This window comes from Epinephelus lanceolatus, chromosome 20 (assembly GCF_041903045.1).
Source record: "Epinephelus lanceolatus isolate andai-2023 chromosome 20, ASM4190304v1, whole genome shotgun sequence".
Lineage (NCBI taxonomy): Eukaryota > Metazoa > Chordata > Actinopteri > Perciformes > Serranidae > Epinephelus > Epinephelus lanceolatus.
In genome coordinates, this window is record NC_135753.1 from 34,912,922 (window position 1) to 34,937,791 (window position 24,870).

General features: G+C 43.6%; 1 protein-coding gene across 15 annotated transcripts in view; it reads left to right on the plus strand.

Annotated features, from left to right (window-relative positions):
* Positions 1-24,870, plus strand: part of LOC117264706 (uncharacterized) — a 170,532-nt gene that overhangs the window by 58,375 nt on the left and 87,287 nt on the right. For 13 of the 15 annotated variants that reach the window (XM_033638896.2, XM_033638893.2, XM_033638894.2 and 10 more), the window contains 2 exons: positions 21,189-21,302; positions 22,751-22,837. In XM_033638896.2, coding sequence (XP_033494787.2) covers positions 21,189-21,302; positions 22,751-22,837 — 201 coding nt within the window. The remainder of the gene's footprint in view (positions 1-21,188; positions 21,303-22,750; positions 22,838-24,870) is intronic. The other 2 variants (XM_078162449.1, XM_078162460.1) reach the window with 1 other exon arrangement.

A 24,870-nucleotide genomic window follows, 5' to 3' on the forward strand; every position in this document is an offset into this window, starting at 1 on the left:
GCACAAGCCTATGGCATTTTACATTGTATAAATTAGTTTAGCGGCTAGCAGATTTTTCCTCCAGTCATATGAAGCCAAGAACAACAGCAACATTTAACAAAGGTAACATTACAGAATTCATCTCCATTACAACTCACAAGGTTCACTGACAAAACAACTGTCTTATACTAAACATGTTTTCCAAACAAATACAACATGCTAACGTTATTAGCATGTTGGCATTTAACATTGTACAAATTAGCCTAGCGACTAGCATAGATTTCCTCTACTCAGTGAATTGACGCAGCACTATAAATACCACTTAACTTTGCTCATTAACTTTGGGGCTAATCCATTTCATTTTAATCAGCAGGTGGTAAGCAAGACATGGTTACTGACGACAAATAACCAAAACTGTACAATCGCTGCACTTCTACTTTTAACTTCATACTCTGTTCTGGTCGCCACAGCCTTACTGTCACACATCTTGACGACACACTTGCGACGTACGCTGTCTAGCACCAATATCTCTCTCATGATTCGGTCCAGTACGCACTGGTCATACAGGAACATGCGCCAATTTTGATACCCAACCCTACAAGCTAGTGGCACAAACTCCAACATGTAAAGAATAGCTGTTGGTTTTAATAGCCTCATTCACAAAATATGCATAACATCAAAACAAGCTGGTATTTTGGTTTTCTTTTCCTTACACATGTGTAAGGAATCAACATATCACTGTTTGAAACCACTCTCTACCAAAGAAATAGTCCCTGTGAAAACTGTCGAGGTGTATGCATGAGAAAGCAGGATGTTTCTAGAAAGACAAATAGTTTTTCTTTTCATTCTTGAATACAACACACAGTTTCATTTATTCCCATTATATTAGGAGGATGGTAGTATTAGTAGCAATAATAGATACGATAATAGATTGTTAATCTAAAACTTGCTGCATGCTTCAACCATAGAGGACGTTCAGCAATATTTTTTTTTAGCAATTTGGTTGAGCTGTTTCTTTAAGGGGAGACCCTACAGGTGAACACAGTTTTTTAATGCTTTGATGACATGTCTTGTTTCAGCCTAATGGAAAGAAACAAGTGATTTAAGTGTTTATTTAAGGTCAGAATTCTGCTACTGAAGTTTATGTAAAAAGCACATATTTAATAGAATAATGCCTCATTTGCATATTTCAACATCCGATTTCAGAAATTGTGCAATATAAAGAATTATAGTCTAAATGTAAGTGATCAACCTCGTTTCCTGGTGATATCTATTAGCTATTTTTTTATCCTATCCACCCGTAGTGTCTCCCCTTAAAGAGAAACAACATGAATGAGGTGTAGTAATATTCTCTGGCTCGCCACCAAGGCTGTTTTCTTTCGTGATTTAACAAGTCGTTGGCCCAGCAGAATGAAAATTCAAAGTGTGAAAAGTGCGATTTGTAAATGAACACACTCCCATCTGTGTGTGCATTTATAGCAGACACAGCACCACAAATTACAACACACACACACACACACACTCCTCAGATCTGATTCTTCACCCTGCAGTGCGATGTCCTGTACTGTATGTTATTTGATGACTATTTGACTTTTTAGATGCATCGACACATCCTACATGTGCCACAAAGATTTAGATCCAGCCTCTTTCATGTGTTTGTGCATCTGAGTGTCCTTTTTATAGACGTGCCTCTCTGTGTTGTCTGCCTGCACCTTGTGCTAATAAACCGATATGTAACACACACTTACCTGGCTTTTGGGTTTCTCTTTCTTCATCTAACCAACCTGAACTAAACCTCTTCTTTAAAGTCTGACTGCTGCTCTCTTGGTTCCTTTCTATTCCCGTCCCTCACAGCCTTTTATATTTTGTGCCGTATTATTTCCCTTTCTCAGATATTCTTATATCATAGCAGTTTTCTAAGAGAACAAGACTCTTAGTCATTCTGGCTGCAACCTTTGGAGGCGGTGGATTTTTACAATGTAAAGCTTAGAGATTAGTGTGTGGCGCAGGGAAATGATTTTCTATTGCTTCTGAGAGATGTGCCTCTGTGGTTACAAAACCGATTTATTTATTGCTCTTTCCTTTTTTGGAAAGAGAGAAACCGTAATTTCTTCTGCCTTCCCGCTGTGGCTTAAAAATACACTTTGAAAAGATAAAGGGAATTCTGCCTTCTCCAAAGAGGTTTGCCAGCCATCAGTATTTTATAGCTTCCAGAGTCAATGGCTGACTGAAGTCACGTTCCAAAATGAAAGGACATTGATGAAAGCACTTCAGAAAGTGCAGATAGTATGACAGACGCTCATCTACTTATTCTACGGCTTTCATTAAACGACACTGCATCATCTGCTAAACTGAAAAATGCTAGAAAACTAATGAGTTTTCCAACCTAGTCGACTGGTCGCCTGCATGTTTCTGATATGAATGTAACGATTAAATGATATATTTTGGTGGTTTGAGTTGAAGGTGTGAGAAAGGATAGTATCAGTAACATTGTTAACACTGTGCTACATTACAGAGAAATACAAACCGTACTAATGAACCTTCATTAATATAGGCCTATATTTTATCTCCAAGTGCACGTCACACACTGAGCGAGCCGCCTGTTAATGACGCTGTGGGCTAATGGGCATGTAGCTACTTCCATGTTTCAGATGATATGTCATGTTTGTAGTCGACCAATGAAGATGAGTTTACATATCACCTTGGGTTCGTCCTTCACCTTCTCAAAATGATCCCACACTTTGGATTTCCTGCCCGACATGTTATTAACTAGCCTGTGGAATAACTGAGTCCTCTTTCAAGAGTCCCTTTTCTGTTGGTCTACTTCTTTGTGCACTTTAAGAGGACTGAGTTCGGTCTATTTAAAAAGTCTGTGAGTCTGTGAAAACAAGGGTTAAGGGATAGTGCACCCAAAAATGAAAATTCAGCCATTATCTACTCACCCATATGCCGAGGGAGGCTCAGGTAAAGTTGTAGAGTCCTGACAACACGTCTGGAGATCCAAAGGGAGAGGGGGTAGCAACACAATGGAGGCTGACAGCGCCCCAGATTCAAACGTCCAAGAACACATAATTGAAACCACAAAATATCTCCATACTGCTCGTCTGTAGTGATCCAAGTGTCCTACATAAAAAGTTGTTTGGAAAAACGTCATTTGAACTCTGTTTTTAGCCTCGTTGTAGCCTGTAGCTCTCTGTGTGTGCAGTCAGAGCTACAGGCTACAATGAGGCTAAAAACTGAGTTCAAATGACATTTTTCCAAACAACTTTTCGTGTCGGGGCTTCAGGATACTTGGATCACTATGGACGAGCAGTATGGAGATATTTTGTGGTTTCAATTATGTGTTTTTGGACGTTTGAATCTGGGGCGCCATCAGCCTCCATTAGGTGGAGTTGTGCTGCTACCTCCTCTCCCCTTGGATCTCCGCAAGTGATGCGAGGACTCTAAAACTTCGCCTGAGCCTCCCTCGGCATATGGGTGAGTAGATAATGGCTGAATTTTCATTTTTGGGTGCACTATCCCTTTAAGGTCCACTTACTCACTTTTAAAGCTTTTAACCACATCTCTTGGGCTTCTTTCAGTGAATGGAGCCGGTTCAGGTGTCTTCATGTATCCAACACTTGTAAATGGACCTTTGTGCTAAGATTATTACAGAAATGTTGCGTTAAGCGTTTGAAGGAATGAGAGATGCTGTTTTTAAGACAAAGACAGGAACACAGGCAGAAAACACTGGTGTCAAATAAACAGAAAATTAATCCAGACAGCATGCTGATGTGTAGCAGGAGGTATATGCTAATCAGCTAAAATAAAATGGGGGAAATAGGCTAACATTTGCTAGTTAACACTTACCACAAACTACAGCTGATAGGAATGTTTTTCATACGTTATCACAGTTTATAGACATTCATTAACCATTATATAATCAATAGAACCAGAACTCGTATTAAAATTCCCTTTAACACCTTCACGGCCTTATTGAGTCCACTCCCAGCAGGGTACCTCTGAGATGAGTCGTAGTATCGCTCGTGATTTACCATCCAGTCTACTGTAACCTCCAGAGATCAACCTGACCTGTGCGATCCTCTCTGTCAGCATGGGTGTGTTTGCGTGTGTGAGTCTATATGGGGCAGCCTGCCCTACTTAGACTCAGAGAGTTGTGGTGTGATATAGGGAGGAAAAAACACAGGGAGATGAAGTGAGCAAGTCCTCTGTGTAAGCAGATGTGCTTTTTAGTGGAGGGATCGTCCCGTACCTTTCAGACTGTGAAACACAAACACACATTTACATGCACGAACATCCCCAACCCTTGGAGAGCCTCACCCCGAACAGCTGTTCCCTCACATTAGCCTTGAAGAGGGTGAAGAGGGTGAGTGAAGGAAGATTCAAAAGGGTTTAAGAGAGAAAATGAGATGGAGACATGAGGAGTAGTGTACATAATGCATAGACAGACGCCCACACTAGAGTAAATATGTGCATCTCGCCCACATGAAGTGAAGACATACATCATCCGAGCACCTTGAACTCCTGTCATGCCTGCAGCCTACTTTATACATTATTGATCTCCTATGTTAAGGTGTTATAACACAGGCTTAATGAGAACTGCGCGTCCTTGGTCCAGCACAGGATTTACGTTAGCCGGCCTCTGCCGACCTTTTGCCAGTGTCATGTGGAGTTCTCTGGCGGATGAAATTACCAACGGCCAAAATGTCTGCCTGGAAATATTAAGCTAAATAAATAGATTCATTCACATTGTGTTATCTATACGATATGTTGCCAAGACAGTTTAAGCATGAACTTACATTATGCAGACCAGATTTTAGGATTTAAATTACGGACAGATCTGTTTGTCCACCGAAGCCATATAGAGTGCATCCCTGCCCCTTCAGAGCAAACTCCACATCCATGGCAGTCACGATCTTCTCTTTGTGTGCTCGGTGTAGTTAGGTGACAGCATCATGGATCACATTCTCCAGGAAGACCTGCAACACACTGTGGGTCTTCTCGTAGATCACACCGGAGATATGCCTCACTTCACCACAGAGAGCCAGACGGTGGACAGCAGGCACGGTGATTTACGGTGAAATTTGGTGCATTGTGTCCTTTTCCTCTTTTGCCTCTGCCACTAAACCTGTGATTAGTCACTCTGTTCAATAGACCACTTCTTCATTTAGCCTAGTTATTTTGTTTAAAGTGTTTAGCGGATGCTGTTATACCATTATTTAAAACATATGTCCAGTAGTTGATCTATACAGCCAGAATTCTGGAATCTTAACGGCCCTATTGGTCGTCAGAAAACATGTAGCGTAAAACCTCGTCCACCATTTTGGACGAGACTAGATGAGTCCAACAAACATCAGCTTTCACCCAAGGGGGGGGGGGGGGGGGGGGGGTCACGTCCCGTAACCCTGTTCTTTTTTACTGAACCCAACCACGTGTGTTTGTTGTTGAAGGAAAAAAAGCGTCAATTTGTGGTGTTGCACTGACGTAGTGCGTTTATTTTGAAAGAGACTGTATGTGAATGGTAAAATTCCTGTGAAAACAGAAGTGTATCTTGGAATAAGACAATGTATGTAACAAGCACAACTTGGCACGTGGTCCCAGAACATCAACAACCAACACACTCAGGGTACCTTGGACGACGTATGAGGACGTGGAAAGTTCTTGACCAAATGTCAATATGTGATGAGGTCGGAGTGAGAGTGTGTTGGTATACAAGGTGCAATGTCAGAATGGGGGGACAGAGTGATCTCACCTTTAAGGCTGCGACAGGAGGCAGTAACAGTGCTAAAAAAGTGTCTTTATTAGTGATGGCCAAATGAAGCCTCATGAAGCATTTTCTTTAATTTCTCAGCCCACTAGATGGTTTAAAGAGAGAGGCTCAAAGAATGGCAATTCCTTGTGCTTTCAACCTTTTGTTGAAGAAAAGCGCCATCTAGTGGGCTCAGAAAATAAAGAAAATGCCACCTGCTGGCGTGGCATGATGCCGCCGTCTGGTTCTATGTAAAAATGCAAAGGAGGCATAAAGAAGTGACTTTGTAACGGCTCTGTAGCGCGATCTTTGTCTAAAAAGTGGCTTTTGTCAGCACTTCCTGTAGTATTTTCACAGTTAAGCAACCTTAACTGTGAAAATACTACAGGAAGTGGCTTTTGTCAGCACTTCCTATAGTATTTTCACAGTTAAGGTTGCTTGCTGCTCGTTAAATAAAACACATTTATTGTGAAACATATGCAGGAAGTAGTGTTTTAGTGTTTACTCACAGGAAATTAATAGTACAGAACAAGAAAGAAATCAGGCTCCTGCTGTGCTAACTGTTAATGCACATTTACCACTATGAATCTGGTGATGTCGGTGGTTGATTACTGCTTGGACCATCAACTAATGGTTTTACTACTTCACTCCTTAATGAGCAATTAAAAACAACTGTAGGATTTTAGACCTTCGTTTTCTTGCTGTGATTGTTGTGTCTGTAGACACTGTAGTTCCACTGATGCAGAAACGTGGCTTATCTCTCAGGTTCTATACTGTCAGCATCGTGCATAACCCTTGTATCTTTATTTTGTGTACATTAGGACGTGAGAATGTGAGAATCAGGACCAAAACAACTGTTGTGTCAGCCTTTGAAAAGTCAAACTGGCCCGTGCCTACTTTTCATTATGTCACCTTCTTTTTATACGACTGTAAGTCTGTAACTTTTAGCTGAGCGCATCACCGTCTTTGTATAATTTGGTAAACTCACGCTGTCCTGTTTTACTCGTAGAAGTGATTTGGTAGGAATGCTGGATAAATCTCCGTTAAATATTCATGATGCAACTTTAATCCCTGAGCTGGGAAAAAAACCCTAATTCCTCCTTCACTGATGTCTTCTGTGTAGACAGAAAGCTTTCATCTGTGTGAGCTGTTCTCACATGTGAAGGTGTGTGTTTCACTGTGAATGTGTATCCACATGTGTTGCATGTGTGCGTGATTGAGTTAATGCCTCCGTATATTCCCTCATGTCTGAATCAAGTGTGTACGTGTGTGCGTATTAAAGCCCCAGACGTGCCTTTGAGCTTTAAATGTGAAATGCTCTGGCTGGGAAGCATCAACATGGGCAAGTAGAGATCCTTACGTCCTCCGCTGCTTTTTGAAGTGTGCACTAGTTCACTTCATGTATTGATTTGACAGGTACTGACTGCACAATCCCTGCTGGTGGGGGCCAGATACCCTCTCCCTGCTCGACTCTGTAGTATGAATTGTGATCCATGACAGTGAGGACTGCTGGAAAGCATGACAGCTGGAAATGCAAATACAGAGAGTAGTCAGAAAACCCTTCGCAGCAGCTCAACTCCGTAATCCTGCCAATAAAAACTAACAAATATAGACATGCAGGAGGTCGAGAGAAAGTTACGGTGGGATTAAAGTAGCCACTGAGGGATTGCCTCTGTGTTATTTTCCTCTCTCCAGACGGACAAGCAGGGTTGTTTTCAGGCTAAGACAGGGAGGTGTGGAAGATACGATGACTTAATAGGCTCGGATTCAAAGAAAGAAACGGAGGGAGAAGAAAGCTTTCACAGGCAGCTGTGTGTATGTGTGTGTTATAGATACCTGCAGGTTCTATCAACCACCACCCGCCTCTCGCAGAAACATGAACACACAAAACACACACACACATTATAGAGACATTGTCACATCCAATGCACCTTACTTCTCCACTGCCTGTCAATGCACATCACCCTCTCACACTGAATTTGTACCATCACTGCATTAGCCTCTTGACTTCTCGCCCTCCATAGCCTGTTCTCCTCTGTTCTGAACAGCACTTTGATTTGAAGGAAGCTTCGGTTATCATGGTGGAAAAGATACAACCAGGAGGAGGAAAACGCCAAAAAAAAATATTGTTAGCTCGGTTTTGGATCTAAAGAGCAGTATTGATTTGGCTCCAGGCTTTATCCATCCATCTCTCCACTTTCTGTAACCCACACATGGCTAGAGCCTGTCCCAGGATGCATCGAGGAAGAGAGGCTAGATGGGAGTGTTGTTTATTATCCTCATAGATGCCAGTGATAGATACAGAATATAGTGTGTTTAATGTGTTTTCAGTTCATGAAAGTTGATTGTAACATTTTGATTGCCTTAAGAAAAGTCTTGTTCAGCGTTTGGTTGAACTAAAAAGCCCCGTTTCCACCGAACACTTTCGGTATAGTACCTTTGGAACCAACAGTAACCCTTCAGACATGGTACCTAGACTCTAGTGTTTCCACTGCAACCAGTCCTCTGAAGTGTAGGCAGGGTTGTTGTCACTCACTGCTCCGTCCAGCAGTTGCTGTATTTCCTCATCAGCGGTGACACAGATGGAAGTCTGCACCTGGTTTATCGTCCACAGAACAGTGGTTACATGAGCCTCAAAACCAGCCACAACTCAGCCCTGAGCAGAGTGACCGTCCTCTACTGACCAATCAGGCTGCAGTGTTCACAGCTCCACCTTTTAGTACCAGATCTGTGAGCTAGGTACCCCAACAGAGGGGTGGACCAAACATGGGGACGGTACAGAATGGTTCCATTGGTACCATCCACAACTTTTCACAGTGGAAAAAAAGCGTGCTAAAAGACCCTCAAAGGCGTCGATTGTTCAGTTTTTCTGGTAAGCACATTTTATTTCAACGGTTTTAAGCCTGTTTTTTTTTTTCTTAACGCAAATCAGCGTAAGTTATCATAGTCAACTATAGCTGTAAATGTACTGTGCTAACCAAGATAGCAGCTAGCATTAAAGTTAGCTTCACCTCTGGCTCCAAAACTTCAAGATGGCGATTGTCAAGGCTTCAAAATCTGAGTCCACAAACAAATGGGTGAGATCACAATGGTTAGGTCCATTGTCGATGAGTCGATGAGTGCACAGCTTCATCACCACTTATCTGTCACTGGTTTCATGGATGTAGCGAGGAAGCCAGCTCATGTACAAATTTCTAATCCTGCCTCCAAAGCATTGATCAGTCGACTCTTTTCCGGTCAGCCCAATTAGCCATCAATAAACTCAACACCAGACTGAATTAGGTATGTGGGCGAGTTTTGGAACCAGGCTAATGGATATATCTGCTTTGTCAATGATAGCAGCCAGGCTGAACGTTTCAGCTGTCTCTGTCTCTCTGTCCATGTCAGTGCTCATATACATCACTGCATCATTAGAATTCCCTCTTGAGGCAAACTAAAAGAGAATGATGTGGGTTTTGGTGTTTTGTTGATCTGTGTACGTCATGTCCATATTTGTTCCAGCAGATGCAGCAGGATTTGTAAAAAGTCACAAAAGTTAAATGTTGGCTTGATTGAGTCAAACCAGGCCGAGGTTTGATGTTCTGTAATGACAGATCAGATCCCCACGTACAGAATCACTTTAACAAGTCTGCTTATATCACTGAAGCTGAATGCTCAATGAGTGTTCGAGGAATGCCCGTGTACGAGGGGAAACCCTTCCACTCTGGCTGGGCTAGTACTGTATGGTGGTCACAACACGGCATCCCCAGCCTCAGAGACACTGTTGGAGTCCTTTGGCTTTTCTAGTCCCCTCACCAGATCTATTTTTATCTCCCCTCACCGTGCCTCTCCTTCTCTGTCTCACCCTCTCATTTCACTCATTCTTTACTCTTTGTTATTAAATATGTTATTTTTAGTATTTAAAGGGCATAGGATATTCTTGGAAGGAATGATACTCCATAATATGAAAATACAGTTCCCATACCTCTTCAAGGACGTACAGTCAACTAGACTCATCTCTATAAAAGTGAATTATATAATGAAGCCTCAGACAAAGTTTGTAGATGACAGTTGCAGGTAAAGGTGGACAGAAGGAGAACCACTGTCTGATTCAACCTGATTCAAAGTATATGATTAATGTTCTGTCGGGACTGAATCAACGGGACACTCTGGATGTTTGTCCTCACCGTAAAGTAGCACTCTGTCCTCTCGGTGAACCGTCATTGTGCGCCTGTGGTCCTGCAGCAGCAGCCCTGACCCAGCTAGTTCATAGTGTCTATCCCAGCTCGAGGAGCTGAGGCTGAGGCGGAGGAGCAGGGAGAGGCAGGGGTCAGCTGGAGGACAGCTGCAGGATCCCAGCCTATCCTGCCTGCTCATCCCAGATTAGACAGTTTTGGTATAGCAAACCATAGGGCGCACTGAGGAACAGCCAGGTTTGGTATTAAGCTTACATGGCAGTAAGCTGTTATGACGGTCAAATGAACTGAATAGATTTGGGAATTTTTGTCGAGGGTGTGAGAAATGACCTCTCTTCTCGTTAAGCTTACTTCACAGTAAAGCCATTAATAATGTTAATCTACAAGCAGAAGTAATGCCCTGGCTTCTTATAGATTCAAACTAGGCTGTGGCCTTATTTCCAAATGGCACCCAGTTGATGAAGGAGCCAATATATATTCTGAGTAGGAGGAGGTTCAAGGAGAAGTCTACAGTTAATGAGGTTTACTGCACATTGGAGCTTACTCTGGTTTGCCACTAAACTACCATTGTGTCTCATTTTTTTGCCCCTGGTCCTGTGGAGGCCCTGACCCAGCCAGTGTGGTTCATCTATCCCATCTAGGAAAGACCAGAGTGGGGCAGAGGTACACGCTGAGGCCGGGTCAGTTGGAGGACAGCGACTAGCCAAAGGCCATCAGCAATATGAGAGAGCATAAGGCGCAGGCCACACTGCCTGCATGAGCAGCGTGTGTGCATTACAGAACCTTGTTTTTTTCTTCCGGCGCCTGTGTTAATAGGTTAGAGCAGCCACACTGCCTGTATGAGCAGCGCGTGTGCATTACGGAACCTCTTGCATTTTTTATTTGGCACCCGTGTTCATAGGTTAGAGCAGCCAGACTCCCTGCATGAGTAGCGTATGTGCATTACGGAACCTCTTGTATTTTTTTCCGGCACCTGTGTTACTTGGTTAGAGCAGCCACACTGCCTGCATGAGCAGCGCGTGTGCATTACCGAACCTCTTGTATTTTCCTGGCGTCTGTGTTAATAGGTTAGAGCAGCCACACTGCCCACGTGAGCAGTGTCAGTCAGGTGCAGCTTTGCTGTTGTTGACAAAGCAGTGGCTTGCACAGCTCAGTAAATGAGTGGAGTACTTTTTAATTGTGGAAATACAGTAGTTACAGCAGCAGGGGGCTCTGCAGCAGTGCTGTATATGTTGACAAAAGGTTTTTTATTTTATTGAAATATTTGCAGGACTGTGTTGTTGACAATGCAGTAGCTTGAATTACTCCATAAATTAGTTGAGTACTGGCTTTTAACTGTGGAAATACAGTAATTGCAGCGCCGCAGCAGCAATGCTGTCTGTGTGAACACCTCACTCATGCAAGCCGCAGAAATTCTGCTAGGTAGCTGTTGAGCACTGCTCATGTAGGCAGTGTGGCCCAGGCGTAAAAATGGAGTAAGCTAATTGATGCTAAGCTAGACTTTAGCTGCATCTGAGCGTGCTAATGAAAATCATACAACTACAGTCCAGTTTGAGATCAGTCAGTGTGCAGCTTGTTTTAGATTAACTGGTGTGATGTTACCTTGATGCTGTGGAGTTTAATTATATGTCTGCCTCGACTCAAATAAAAGCTAGTATTTAAATAAAACCCAGCAGTAACAAATAAATCAAGAGGCGTTGGATTATCTGTAGTTTCTATATGGGTCGTGGTAAATTCATGCTTTGGGTTGGATTTAGTGTGGTGGAAATGTACATTGTACTAAATGTATTAAGACACGAGTAAACAGGGAGGAAGTGTTGGGTTTATTAGGAACAGAGGGAATAAGGAATGAAGGCATGTCTTGAAATATGAGCATGTTCCAAATTATGACATTTAGGGTCCTGGACCATTACACTACCCTAACGCTACTACAACACAGACAGCATCCCAACAGGATGAATATGAAGAGGAGAAGACTCTGGCTGAAGTTTGTTGAGGTAGATACAAAGTGAAGTTGGAGACAGAGACGGAAACATGATTATAAAGAGAGTGAGTACAAAGATCTACAAAGCGATGGACTGAAGAAGGGACTAAACTTGCAAAATATTAAAATTCTTAAAGTATTTTGTAACAGTAGCAATCCCTCCTGTTCCTTTTTGTTTTTCTACTCTTCCCATGCTTTACTGGAATGGTGTGTTTTTGTGTGTCTTGACCTGACAGGCCCATTGTCTCGGCCCAGGCCTGGCACAGGGTCCCTCTAGCTGGCTGAACAGTGCAAGATCACAGCTGCTCCTTTGATGCTGTGTCAGTGTCAATCTGATGGAGATCTGTGCAAAGCCAGTAAGGCAGGGTCAATTTAAGATCGGCAGCGAATATGTCGCACTCATAGAAATAAATGGGGACAACTATTCAGCAGACATTTGATTAACATGCAGGGGTGTTAGCATTAAGCCACCAGGGGACTGATGGCCTGATTAGACCTCTGCTCAGGACTGTGTGGGCATGTAGAGATTATTAACCCTTCTGCTATTTTCTATCTGTTAGTATGTGACATCCTTCACCTTTAATATAATAAGCTTATGATTTTATTATTATCGTCATTGTTTATCATCCTGGTATTCCTATGTGCTGTATCGTAGGCAACTGGACTTGCTTTAGTTTCTTGAAGATGTTTCATGTGTCATCCCAGAGGCTTTTTAAGTTCCACTGACTGGTGCGGAGTCGCTGGCTTAAAGGTGCTGACACACCAAACTGACATCAAAGAACTAGCGGCGACGAAAGCCAACTGTTGCGTCGTCTACGTCGCCTCACGTCACCCTGTGTCAGTTGCATTTGAACACACTACACAGACTACATCCGACAGCCAAGTGGCACATACATTCTGTGCCTGAGTGAGAGGAAATAACGCAAAAAGGGAAACTGGAAGTCAGAGGAATGCATGAGATAAACAAAGTAGCAGAGTGAGAGAGTGGCACATCCTGTCAGCCGAGGGGTTTCCTATCTGTGCAGCCGAGCACCGCAGCACCTCCACGGACTATTACATCCAGACGGTCCCGGTGTTTCCTTCGCAGGCTCCACTTCACTCAGCTGCCCGATAAACCCGCTGCTTCTTCCCACTTTAACCTGAATAACAAACCAGGGCTCGGTGCTCCGGTTGGATCCAAACGGAGAGCCGGGGCTGGCTGGGAAGGTAGCGGAGGCTAACTGGCTGTGCTTCCCTCCGGTCATCCTGCGGCTATTCAGGTTAAAGTGTGAAGAAGCAGCGGGTCTGTCGGGCAGCTGAGTGAAGTGGAGCCTGAGGAGGAAGCACCGGTTAGCCCCGGTTTCACTACAGGCAGATTCACTCACTACAGCGGCGAGGAAATAAAACCTGAACAGCCAATCAGAGTGATCTCTCTCACCAACTAGCTCCGCTGCCGATTCAACATGCTCAATCGGCTGAAAATCCGCCGAGGTGCAGACGGTGCAGGACACACCACAAAAACTAGGGCGACAGACGCTCACCGACGGCCCGACTTTGACCAACGGCCAACCGTCGGCTTGGTGTGTCAGGGCCTTTAAACTGTGAAGTGTGAACGCTTACAGAGTCTCTGAAGTCACGTGAGTCATTAGCCCCATTTCCACCAAACAACTTTTGATATGGTACCTTTGGAACCAGCAGTAACCCTTCAGACATGGTACCTAGACTCTAGCGTTTCCACTGCAAACAGTCCTCTTAAATGTGGGCCCGGTTGTTGTCACTCACTGCTCCGTCCAGCACTCGCTGTATTTCCTCATCAGCGGTGACACAGATGGAAGTCTGCACCTGGTTTTTCGTCCACAGAACAAGGCTGCACGCCCACATTTTCAGAAGAAAAATGGGGACAGTTAGAAACTGTTTCATTGGTACCATCCACAACTTTTCACAGTGGAAAAGTTGTGAGGGTTAGATGGGTTCAGGTGTGAACAGGTTTGACGTAGATAGCGTCTTTCATGCCTCTTTCAAACCATCTGTCTTCTCTGGCATCCTGGTATAATTCGCTGGTGAAAATGTCACCGGAGTAGAGTGTACTATAGGCTGAGTCATATGCCAGATGGTGGGAAAGGCATCATAACAAAGTTTGAATGGCAGCGTTCCTCCACTAACCCCTGCACCACCTCCTCAGCTGATCCTGAATCTGCTCCCTGTCCTCAGAACAACCCTCACAGCGCTCCACTGCCACTTCCACAACTTGTCCAGGCATGAGTATTAGGCTAGACACTGTGCGTGTGTGTATGTGTGTGCGTGCGCTATTCTACGCTATATTTATCCATTTTATTCTGTCAGGTCAGCCAAATGTCCACCAAGCATGGGGTCTGACTTTCTGGCTGTCTGTCTGCCATCATGTTGTGTCTGGATGTCTTTCTCTCTCTAACCATGAGTGTGTGTCTGTGTGTTACTGTGTGCTTTCATGCTGGTGTTTGTTCGTCCACATTAGTGCAGCTACAGCAGAATAGGTTTGTGTGTGTGTGTGTGTGTGTGTGTGTGTGTCCGTGTGTGTGTCCGTGTGTCCTCGGATGCCTCTGTGAGGATAAAGTTCATCCCTCAAACTGATAGCTGCTCCAGTCTGTCTCGTCCTCACACTGAGGTCACAACCCCCCAGCAGCAGCAGCTCTTACATAATTTGGAAAATTGGTTCACCCTAAACACAGGATCAAATGTGTAACTCTTTATTTAACACTTTTGTGGCACTACCTACTAGAGGAAAAGGTCAACCCCTTGTTCCCTTTTGAGATAATCAGGGTTGCCTCAGGTCAGCAACAGTGACCCTCAACGATCTCTTGTAAAACCTTAAAAATCTGACATGAGCATTGTTTTCGTTCAGTGGTTCCTGACTGGTCCAGATTTCTCTTCACTGTCTTTTCATCACTTCAAAGTCCACACGGTTTAATATATTCAGCGTCATACTTGCGTTCGGCCATGTTGTCGAGGTAGTTTGCTGTCTGTCAAGTAGCTGTCCGTCAGTCACTCACTCTACAGCAAGAAACGGCACTTCAAAATAAAAAGCTCTGTGCTGAAACTTCACTGTACTTAAAAATAAAGCATGTTTTCTACAAAGTTGCGGTCCATTCAGAATGGACCCGCAACCCTCATTTGGACCACGACCCACCAGTTGGGTTGGGTTGAGCTGTTTTAGTTAGTCTAACTCCTAACTCATCAAATACAGATGCTTGGTACCCTTTAGCAGCGGTATGAGACGCACTAGGCAGTGTTTTTATTTTATTAATTTTAGACTTTACGAGTCAGTCTAAACGTGAAAGGGGGAAAGAGAGAGGGAATGACATGCAGCAAAGTGCCACAGGCTGGAATCAAACCCGTGGTCTCTGCAGCAAGGATATTGCCTCCGCATATGGGATGCCTGCTCTACCCACTAAGCCACTGGACACCTGGTAGTGGCATTTTTTGATGCTCTGGCCAATCACTGTAGTGTAAATAACAGGGAAGTCTGCATAGGGTGGGTGAGAGGGGAGGTGATGGGTCAAGCAAACTCTGGACTTTTACCCAGGAGACAGCTGTTCATGTTTCCCGTGTCACACCAAAAACCTAACGTAGCACAAACTATAGATGTATTCTTTTAATGTTGGTTCTTACATCAAAATGTGTGCCATTAGTTGCCTAGTATGCTAAATGTTGCAACCGTTGCTAGCTGGCACCAGAAATACTATTCGGTTAAACTTTTTATTGAGATACTCTGAAGAAAACAGGAGGATCAGCGACTTCCCCTCTCTCTCTTGATTTTCAATTCAGTTTTATTCATAAAGCCCAATATCACAAATCACAATTTGCTTTACAGCATTCGACATCTCTCTGTCCTTTAAACCCTTACAGCGGATAAGGTAAAACTCCCCCTAAAAACCCTTTAATGGTGAAAAAGAAATGGTAGAAGTTGTGACGTTAAATATACAGTAAATAAGTGTTTTTGTTAACTTGTATTTGGTGAGTTGGTTTCATGGTTTGCAGGATAATGTGCAGTGTTCCTAATGGGCCACACATTTCAGCTGCATTTTAAAATAAGATTTATTTATCTAAAAACATGGCTCTTATAATATACACAGTATTTTCTTGGACAATATTAAACCATAGAGATTAAACTGTGCCCATTATGACAGTTTCCTGGATGTGCTGTTACTGTTAGACGACTACGCTGAGTTTAAGAAGCCCAGTACTGATGCTCATTTCTGCTCTGTAAGGACACAGTTGTTAAAGGTCAAGTAGTCATGACGAGTGATTGCACTGTAATGAGCATCCTGTCGAGCTCTGACTCAACTACGAGGAACAATTCGTGGAACATGTTCCCAAAAAAATCCCACACACACGCGCGTACATGCACACTCACATTTGGTGCATCACAGTTGGTCTTCCTGTCTCCTTCAAGCTGAGCAGTTCGCCACTGGTACATTAAACACAGCGCAGTGTGTGGAGAATAACTCAGCATGAAATTCTCCCTCGTGGACTCGACTGAACCCCCGAAAATTTGTCCGAGCCAGGAGACAGCCGTAGGTACAATAGCATTTACTGAGCCAAAAAAAGCTGGAGCCCCAAATTAAACATGAACCATCGTTTCACCGCAGAGAGACACAGAATAGAGAAGTTACATGACAATTTTAGCCCAGTGGGTAATTTTCTGTCTGGTCTGATGCTGATGCTGATTAGCCACGAAGAGAATGTAAAAGTGTACTAAGTATTTAGGGTCATTTTTTTTATTTATTAACATGTAAGCTCAGGATTCTCTCTCCTTGCGTTAGGGTGGGGATGTTTCTCTACACTTAACAATATGTAACCTACATATAATTGTGAAGAAACATTTGACTTCAGGAACAAATGCATTTGAAGTTAAAAGCCCATGGCTGCTTACATTAAAACACTGACAGGTTTGGACCCTAAGGTCTTCGTCAGGGTGCAAAAGGGTGGGCAGGAGTCAAGCACAACATTTTCATAAGCTTGATAAAGTGTGTCACCCAATCTTGATTAATTAGTGAGCACAGGTGGGTGACAATGATGGAATACAATATTGTTGTCACCCACCTGTGCTCACTTATTAATCACAATGGGCTGCATGATGAGTTGAAACAAAGCACAAATATAAATAGACTAGTCCATAGCCATTGGTAGCTTTGTCACCTTCTACCTATGCCAATCCTCAATGCCTATGTGCAGTTTCACACAGATTGACCATGTCAGTGAGTAGAAAAACGTGGGACAGACAGAATGACTGACTGACAGAATGACACACTGACAGTTTCCGTGATTATGTACAGCATACCATACCATGACTTAGTCATACCAAACATTAGAAAACAACACCAACATTGGTCCACAGGGGGAGCCACAGCGATCGGTCGCATTTTAGCCATTTTGAAGCATTTTTCTGTTGTTATAGCGCCACCCAGTTGCCAATTAGAGTTAAATTTCTCCAGTCACCTTGAGGCGTCCTGTTCTACATATCTACCAAGTTTAGTAAAAATCCATATGGCGGTTAGGCCTAGATAAGAAATGAGCTCTCTAGCGCCCCCATTTTGTTTGATGGGGTCAATAATGGAGGGGTCCCCTCAGATTATGTGTGGTCATATGCCTACAAAGTTGCGTGGTGATGGGTGAAACCCTTGAGATGTTATACACCTTTATGTGATGAGCCACGCCCTCCGCAATATCCATTGCCTTATAGAAGCTCAGTTTTAGTAAGTTTTCCAACTTTTGCCAAGAGGGAACTTTAGATATTGGTCCCTAGTAGGGCTGTCAAAATTGCTCAAAAATGACGTTCGAATGTTCCTTCTAAAAATAACTCATAGGTTCGAACCATTCGAATATTTTTTTTTTCCGCATTATGTCCACAAGAGTGCAAACTAATACAAGGAAACGTAACTACTTGTAGGTATTTTTATTTCAACATAAACGTCTTTGAAAACATTTACATACCTACACATTAAAACACATAAAACAATTATCTATAACATTACGTTATAAACGACCGCGGACCTCTCGCTTGCCCCCCCTCTCTGACCCGTGGCCACACCGCCCACGGAAGCGCTGCGAATAGCCTCGAAGTACCGGACCGTTACCGGCTCGCACCCTGCAGCGATCATTTTGGCGTCTGGTCTATTTTCTGCGCGAGACGCGAGCGAATGTGTCAAGCCGGGTGACGGAGACAACAGCTGGGAGCAGAACCGCTTGTCGACCAGGCTGGAGAAATGCGCGTCTGATGCCAACGCCCACTCGCAAAGAGGACAGCTGCGGTGGTGTTTTTTTTTTTTTTTCTCTTCACAATCAAATATCAGTTTTCACATTCGAAGGTCCATTTTTTTTTTCAAATTCGAATTTAAATCCGAATTTAGAATATTCGTTGACAGCCCTAGTCCCTAGATTATGTTCACCCAGTTTCATGCAGATCGCTCAAACTTCCTAGGAAGAGATCCATTTGAAGTGTTTTTCAAAAAATTCAAAATGGCGGAAAATCTATATAAGCGGAAGTTATGGGTTCTTGAGGCAAATGTGTTCCTCATGAGGAGAGGCATCTCTGTGCAAAGTTTCATGTCTCTACGACATACGGGGCATGAGATATGCACATTCAAAGTTTGACATTTCAATCGGTTGCTATAGCGCCCCCCTTTGGCCAATTGATGTAATATTGCTTCATTGGCATCCTCCCATGACCCTCTACCACTGTGCCAAATTTCACATGGATTGACCAAGTCAGTGAGGAGAAAAACGTGGAACAGACACACAGACAGAGTATTCGTCATTATATAGTAAGATGAATTTGGGAGTTTGTTGAATTAATATAAAAAGAAGAAATGTAAGAAAGGTGTAGACACATATAATGCCGGGCTCACACTACATGACACCTCTGTCCGTTCCAACAGTCACTATGTCACATTACATGATTGTGAAGTCATAAAATTGTGCGGTGACTTGGCCAACATACATGACACACTACACGATGGTCACACCAATTATCCCTGGTCGTCTTTCACGATGTGTGTGATGTCATCAGGTTATTTTTGTCCTATTTCCATTATTATTACTATTATTTCAGTCACCGTGACTGTTCATGTGCCAGCCGAACGTGTTCCACTATACGAAACAGAATATTATTATTATTGTTATTATTATTATTTATACATTTCAAACTGATGTAAGGAAATGCGAAAAATCAAAAAAATGTGAAATCGATTTTACACTTAAAAATAACATTCTTTGACAAAAATGCATTTTTCTCAGCTTTTTGTGCGAATTTTTTTTGTATGAAGATGCGCAAATTCAAATGTTGATAAAAAATGAAATGGAATAAGATGGTTTTTGTGTTTAAAAGAAGAAGGTCTTGTCTTTAATTTCATGTTTATGCTGTTTACAAATTCAGAGAACAAATTATTCTGTGGGTCTTCTTAAAAATAATTCTCTGGCAGGGTAAGTGTTAAGGGATTCCTGAAGTATAAGACCAAGATAATAAAACCTTAAATACGTGAACATTTTAAGGAAACCTTGAGGGGAAGACTTAATGGTTTTCTGCAACTGGTTTTATTTTAAGAAAACGTAAACTCAGCTGGTCACAGATTATTAGGCATGTACTCTGACACTTTTCGATTCAGTCTGCTAATACGGCTGATAATTTTGCACAAGTGATGTTTTCTTTGACTGATGGCTCCTCAGCAGACAGCTTCCAGCTCTGAGGTTATGTATTTGTGTAACCTCCCTCCCCCGATACAAAACCACCCTCTGGCCACAGCTTTAGATAAGACTGAGATCTACCCGAGTCAACCAGAGGGGCTCAGTAAGGGTTGGAAATGCAAACAGGGAGTGATATTAGAGGTTTTCACACCAGTGCCCCTGACTGCCCTCTGAAAGCTGCTTAGTCTGATTTCAGCACCTTGGACAGCAGCGCAGCACAGCAGGGGAAACATCCGCCTGTGTTCACCAAGGAGAGCAGAGGACGCTGGGTGCTCTTACTGGTGCTCGGGTTTGGCCAGTGCACCTCCAGTAAGAGCACCCAGCGTCCTCTGCTCTCACCTCCAGTAAGAGCAGAGGATGCTGGGTGCTCTTACTGGAGGTGCACTGGTTTTGGCCACCTCAGCCATGTGGGGAGTCGACTGTGACCTTGCACGTCTCTTGCTGTTTCCCCTGAATGTGTTTGTTCCAAGACAGACAGGCACAAATGTGAGAGCATAAGGACAAGCAGTGTTTTTGAATCAATCAGTGACCCTGCCGACGGAGTGTTTCCTGTCGAGACAGACAAAGCGCACCCCACCATGTGCCCCTGTGTGTGTCTGATATGTGGAAGCGTTTGTGACTCTGGGTGGCGTCCTGTCTGTTCGCCTCACTGTCACCCTCTGTGAGCGCTGCTGGGAGAGGGTTGCCATTGGTGCCTGCCTCTTCCTCTCCTTTGCTCCTCCCCCCCACCCCCCCCCCCCCCCCTCCCGGTTACTTCCTTCCTGTTTCTTTGCTTATTTCCCTTCTCCATCCCTGTCTTTTCCCCTTACTCACTCTGTAAATCCTCTCTCCTGCTTTGCTCTTCTTCCTTTCAGTCCTGTCACTCAACCCGTCATCTTCCTCTCTGACCCTCCGCCCCCTTTTTCCCTCGTGCTGTGTTTTCCTCCTCGTCTTGGTCCAATTTTTACCTTTCACTCCCAAACAGCCACATTAAACCTGCCAGTTCTGGCCTCTGCGGTCCAGTCAGCACCTCTGGTTGCAGACTGGACCGCAAGTTGAAGGGTGACTACTGGAGTACAGAGAGGGAGGGAGCGGGCTGTTGGGAAGTCGAGGAGTGCGAGGGGAGGCGCTAGCTGGCGGGGCCTGGGACCTGAACCAGACAGACAGTGAAACGTCACGCCAAACCCAGACTCCCCGACTGTGATCGCATTCTTGTGTTTGTGTGTCTGTGTGTGTGTCTCCCTGTGTGGCGATTGCCTGTGTGTGTGTGTGTGTCTGGGGGTTCACAGTGTTAGTAGCTCAGAGCCAGCTGAGGCTGCAGTGGAGACAGACAGAGACAGAGGCACTGAGCAGCACATAGCAAACATCACTGAATGTTGAGTTGTATGGGACTGGGATATCTGCTGTTGGGAGGAAATTTGGCAGGTGAGACAGAGTTCACTCTATACATGTGTTTATGTTTTTTAAATGTCTACGTGTGAGTGATATTTGAGTGTGTGTGGATTTGTGCTCAGCGGAGTGTGTTCTCAGTTGCCTTGTGCCATTAAATTGCAGTTGTAGAGTAGCGCGTCATCAGAGAGGAGGGGGAACTGATGTTCGGGGGTCCATGTTGTCACTGCAGGTTGTAAGCTGACCGCGGGGGGACAGACATCCGTGTTGCGCCCAGAGCCGCAGGGAGAGGTGTGGCCACACTCTTTTGACCAGCAGCAGGCCTCGGCTACAGACTTCTTATCAGGTATGAAAGGCGAGTGCAAAGTGACACCTCAGAGTGAAATGAAATATGCCATGATAGTGCAACAGTAGTTTTTTAAATGTCGCTCAGGGTGTTTTGATGTCTTCACCCGCCATTTTAAGTTTAGGAAGGAGATAAGGAACTGTATAATTCCAATTCCAAAAAAAGTTGGGACACTATGTAACTATAGTGACTTATATTCAATTGAATACAATACAAAGACAAAATATTTAATGTTCAAATTGATAAACTTTATTGTTTTTTGGGGGGGTTGTTTTCTTGATAAAAATATACTCACCTGTGCTTTTAACAACACTCAGTTAGAATTTGGGACCTGAGGACACTAACTGAAGTTTTGAAAGTAAAATTTTTCCCATTCTTGCTTGATACACGACTATGCAACTCTTGCTGTAATGAGCGGGGACGTCCCTGAAAAAGACATCGTCTGGATGGCAGCATATGTTGCTCCAAAACCTTTGTGTACCTTTTAGCATTCATGGTGCCTTCAAAGATGTGAGTTGCCAATGGCATCATGGGTAACACACCTCCACTGGATCTGGATGGTCCTTTTCCGCTTTAGCCCAGAGGACACGACGTCCATGATGGACTGGTCAGACCACTTTGTGTCAGTCCATCTCAGACGAGCTCCGGCTCAGAAAAGTTGACGGTGTTTCTGGATGTTGTTGATAGATCGCTTTCACTTTGCATGGTAGAGTCTGAACTTGCACTTGTAGATGCAGCAACAAAATGTGTTTACTGACAACAGTTTTCCAAAGTGTTCCTGAGTTCCTGTGTGGTAAAATCCTTTATACAACAAGTCAGTTTTTAATACAGTGTCTGGGAGGTCAGAGGTCACGGGCATTCAATGTTGATTTCAGCCTTGACCCTTATGTGCAGAGATTGCAAGTTACCCATGATGCCATGGACACTAACACACCTCCAAACCATCACAGATGCTGGTTTCGAACTTCTGTTTCGAGCTGGTAACAATGTGGATGGTCCCCTTCCTCCTCAGCTCAGACAACACAAGGTCCATGATTTCCAAAAACAATTTGAAAAGTGGACTCATCAGACTTCGGGATAAATAAAGAATTTAATTGAAACATATAGCTTAGTTTTTGTGTGCTAAAGAAACAATAGGCAGTTATGTATAATTTATTACGTACAACAATATTGTGCTTGTATTTGCTGAATGTAGAAAAGTTTGATTTCAACATCTTTTCTCTTTTTGCTTCCGTCCTCTTTGTTGTCTACCTCCATCTCACCCACTGTAAATAATTAATACCCTCATCCTTTTTTTCTCCTTTTACTACTTCATCCATCTTTGCCTCTTTCTCATTTCTCTCCCCAAACTACCTCGTCCTCCCTACTCTTTCTCTTTATGTTCCCCTCCTGCCCTTCCACTTCCTGTTGATACATGACTCCCTCTCTTCCCTCCTCTGTCTTAACAGGCTCCATGGCAGGTTATTCAGATCCTCTGGGCTCCCAGACCAGCCCTGCCCACATGATGGATACTGGCCGGATGGAAGCTTTTTCAGGTAAACTGCCACACGGCAACATTAATACTGATGCTGGTACCTCTGTTACGATCATTTCATTCATAGTGGAGCTTTCTAACATCAGTTGACAGCATTAATCATCTTCACATATACAACTTAATGTTTGTCTTCCCCGACACCAAGTATTACACAAACAGAAGACGACAAACAGCACAGACATCCACTCCAACGTGTGTATACCCAAACCCATTGATTAGAGAAAAAAAATAAAATTAAGAAATAGGAACGAAAAAATAGTAGTTCAGTCTGGAACATTTTAGTCAAAGAAAACCTTATTTCCATTTGCAGTATTATAATTGGCGGTATGGCTTTGTTCTGGGGCCTCTCTGCCCTTCCTGGGGCCTATGTAGAAAGTCTCCTCCACGCACCTACGTGGAAAGCATAAGGCAGAGAGAGCACACCTGTCTGCCCTTCCATGTGCAAATGAGGAAAACCTGAGGCAGAGAGAGCAAACCTCCCTGCCCTTCCATGTGCAAATGAGGAAAGCCTGAGCCATAGAGAGCAAACCTCCCTGCCCTTCCATGTGCCTACATGTAAAGCCTAAGGCAGAGAGAGCAGCAGCAAAGACCCCACAGGAACAGAACAGAGCAGCATCAGTGACAAACAGAAATGACATTGATAAATCAGACACAGCATGAAAAGGAAGAGCTGGGGTGGAGGCAGGTTGCAAAGCAGCTTGCAGATGAGGCAGGCAAGAACAGTTTAAATAGAGCACCCTGAATGAGATTCAGCAATTGGTTGCATAGAAAGGAATCATGTGATCAATCAGCTGCTCCATCAGTTGACTGGGCTGTTTGAGATCAGCTGATGTAGCTGAGATGTGAGCTGAGCTTGTTGTTCCATCTGATAGAGCTCTAAGACTTTTTGGATCCATGTATTGTATGTGAGAGGGTCTGGTTTCAGCCATCTGATGGTTATACACTTTAAAGCTGCTCTAAATAATATATGAAAGAGGTATTTCTTATCCCTCACATTCAGGCTTTCAGGAATAACATCCAGTAGCACTAGAGCAGGATCTTGTTGAAAGATGAGTTGGGTTCATCTCTGCTTCCTGTTTCTGCTCTATGTAGATTCATAGATGAAAGTATTTTATACACTTCACTAATTATTTTCTAGTCTCCATTTTTCATTTGTATAAAAATATATATTTTAAGGCATTAGTTTTCACCACTGGTACTAAGTGACAGTGATGGACAGTTTGAATTAAAGTGCTAAGTGGTAGTAATAGTGGTAAGACATCTTTGCTTTTAACTAAGTTACAGAACCAGAGCGTAACACCATCATACAGTGGTGGAAAAAAGTTTTCGGACACCCCATGCATTTGTGAAATATTGCATTAAGAATCACTCTTAGGTCTTCAAGTGCAATTTCTTTTAGTACAGTCACAGCCAAAATACTAAATAAACCCTAAAAAAGCCATTAAAAACTTAAAATTGATTGGTTCCATAAAAATACATAAGAAATTTTGAGTATTGGGTCATTTTGGTACCAGTGATGAAGGTCGTTCTTTTTATTAAAAGACACAATTTTTGTTGTCAAGCTTCATGTCTACATAAAGCCAGCACATTTGAAAGTTCTTCAGACACAAAAATGGCTAAAACAAGGAACCTAACGCCGGAAACATGCCTGAAGATAAAGATTCTCAGCCAGGAAGGGTACAGCTGCCGCCAGATAGCCAGGAAGTGCAGATGCAGTCCTTCAGCAGTTAGATACACTCTGCAGAAATACAGACGAACCAACAGCTTGGAAGACAAACCAAGATCTGGGCGTCCAAGGGTTTCTTCAGCAAGAAATGACCGCATCCTGATCCGCATGTGCAGGCAAAACCACCGAATGACATCACAGGAGCTTCAGCAGCAGTGGTCAAACCAAACTGGTGTCCAGTGTTCCACCCGCACTGTACGTGGCCGACTTTTAGATCATGGCTTAAGGTCCTACAAGGCTATCAAGAAGCCCCTGATCAATGAGAGACAGAGGTTAGCCCGGCGTCGTTGGGCCCAGGCACACAAGAA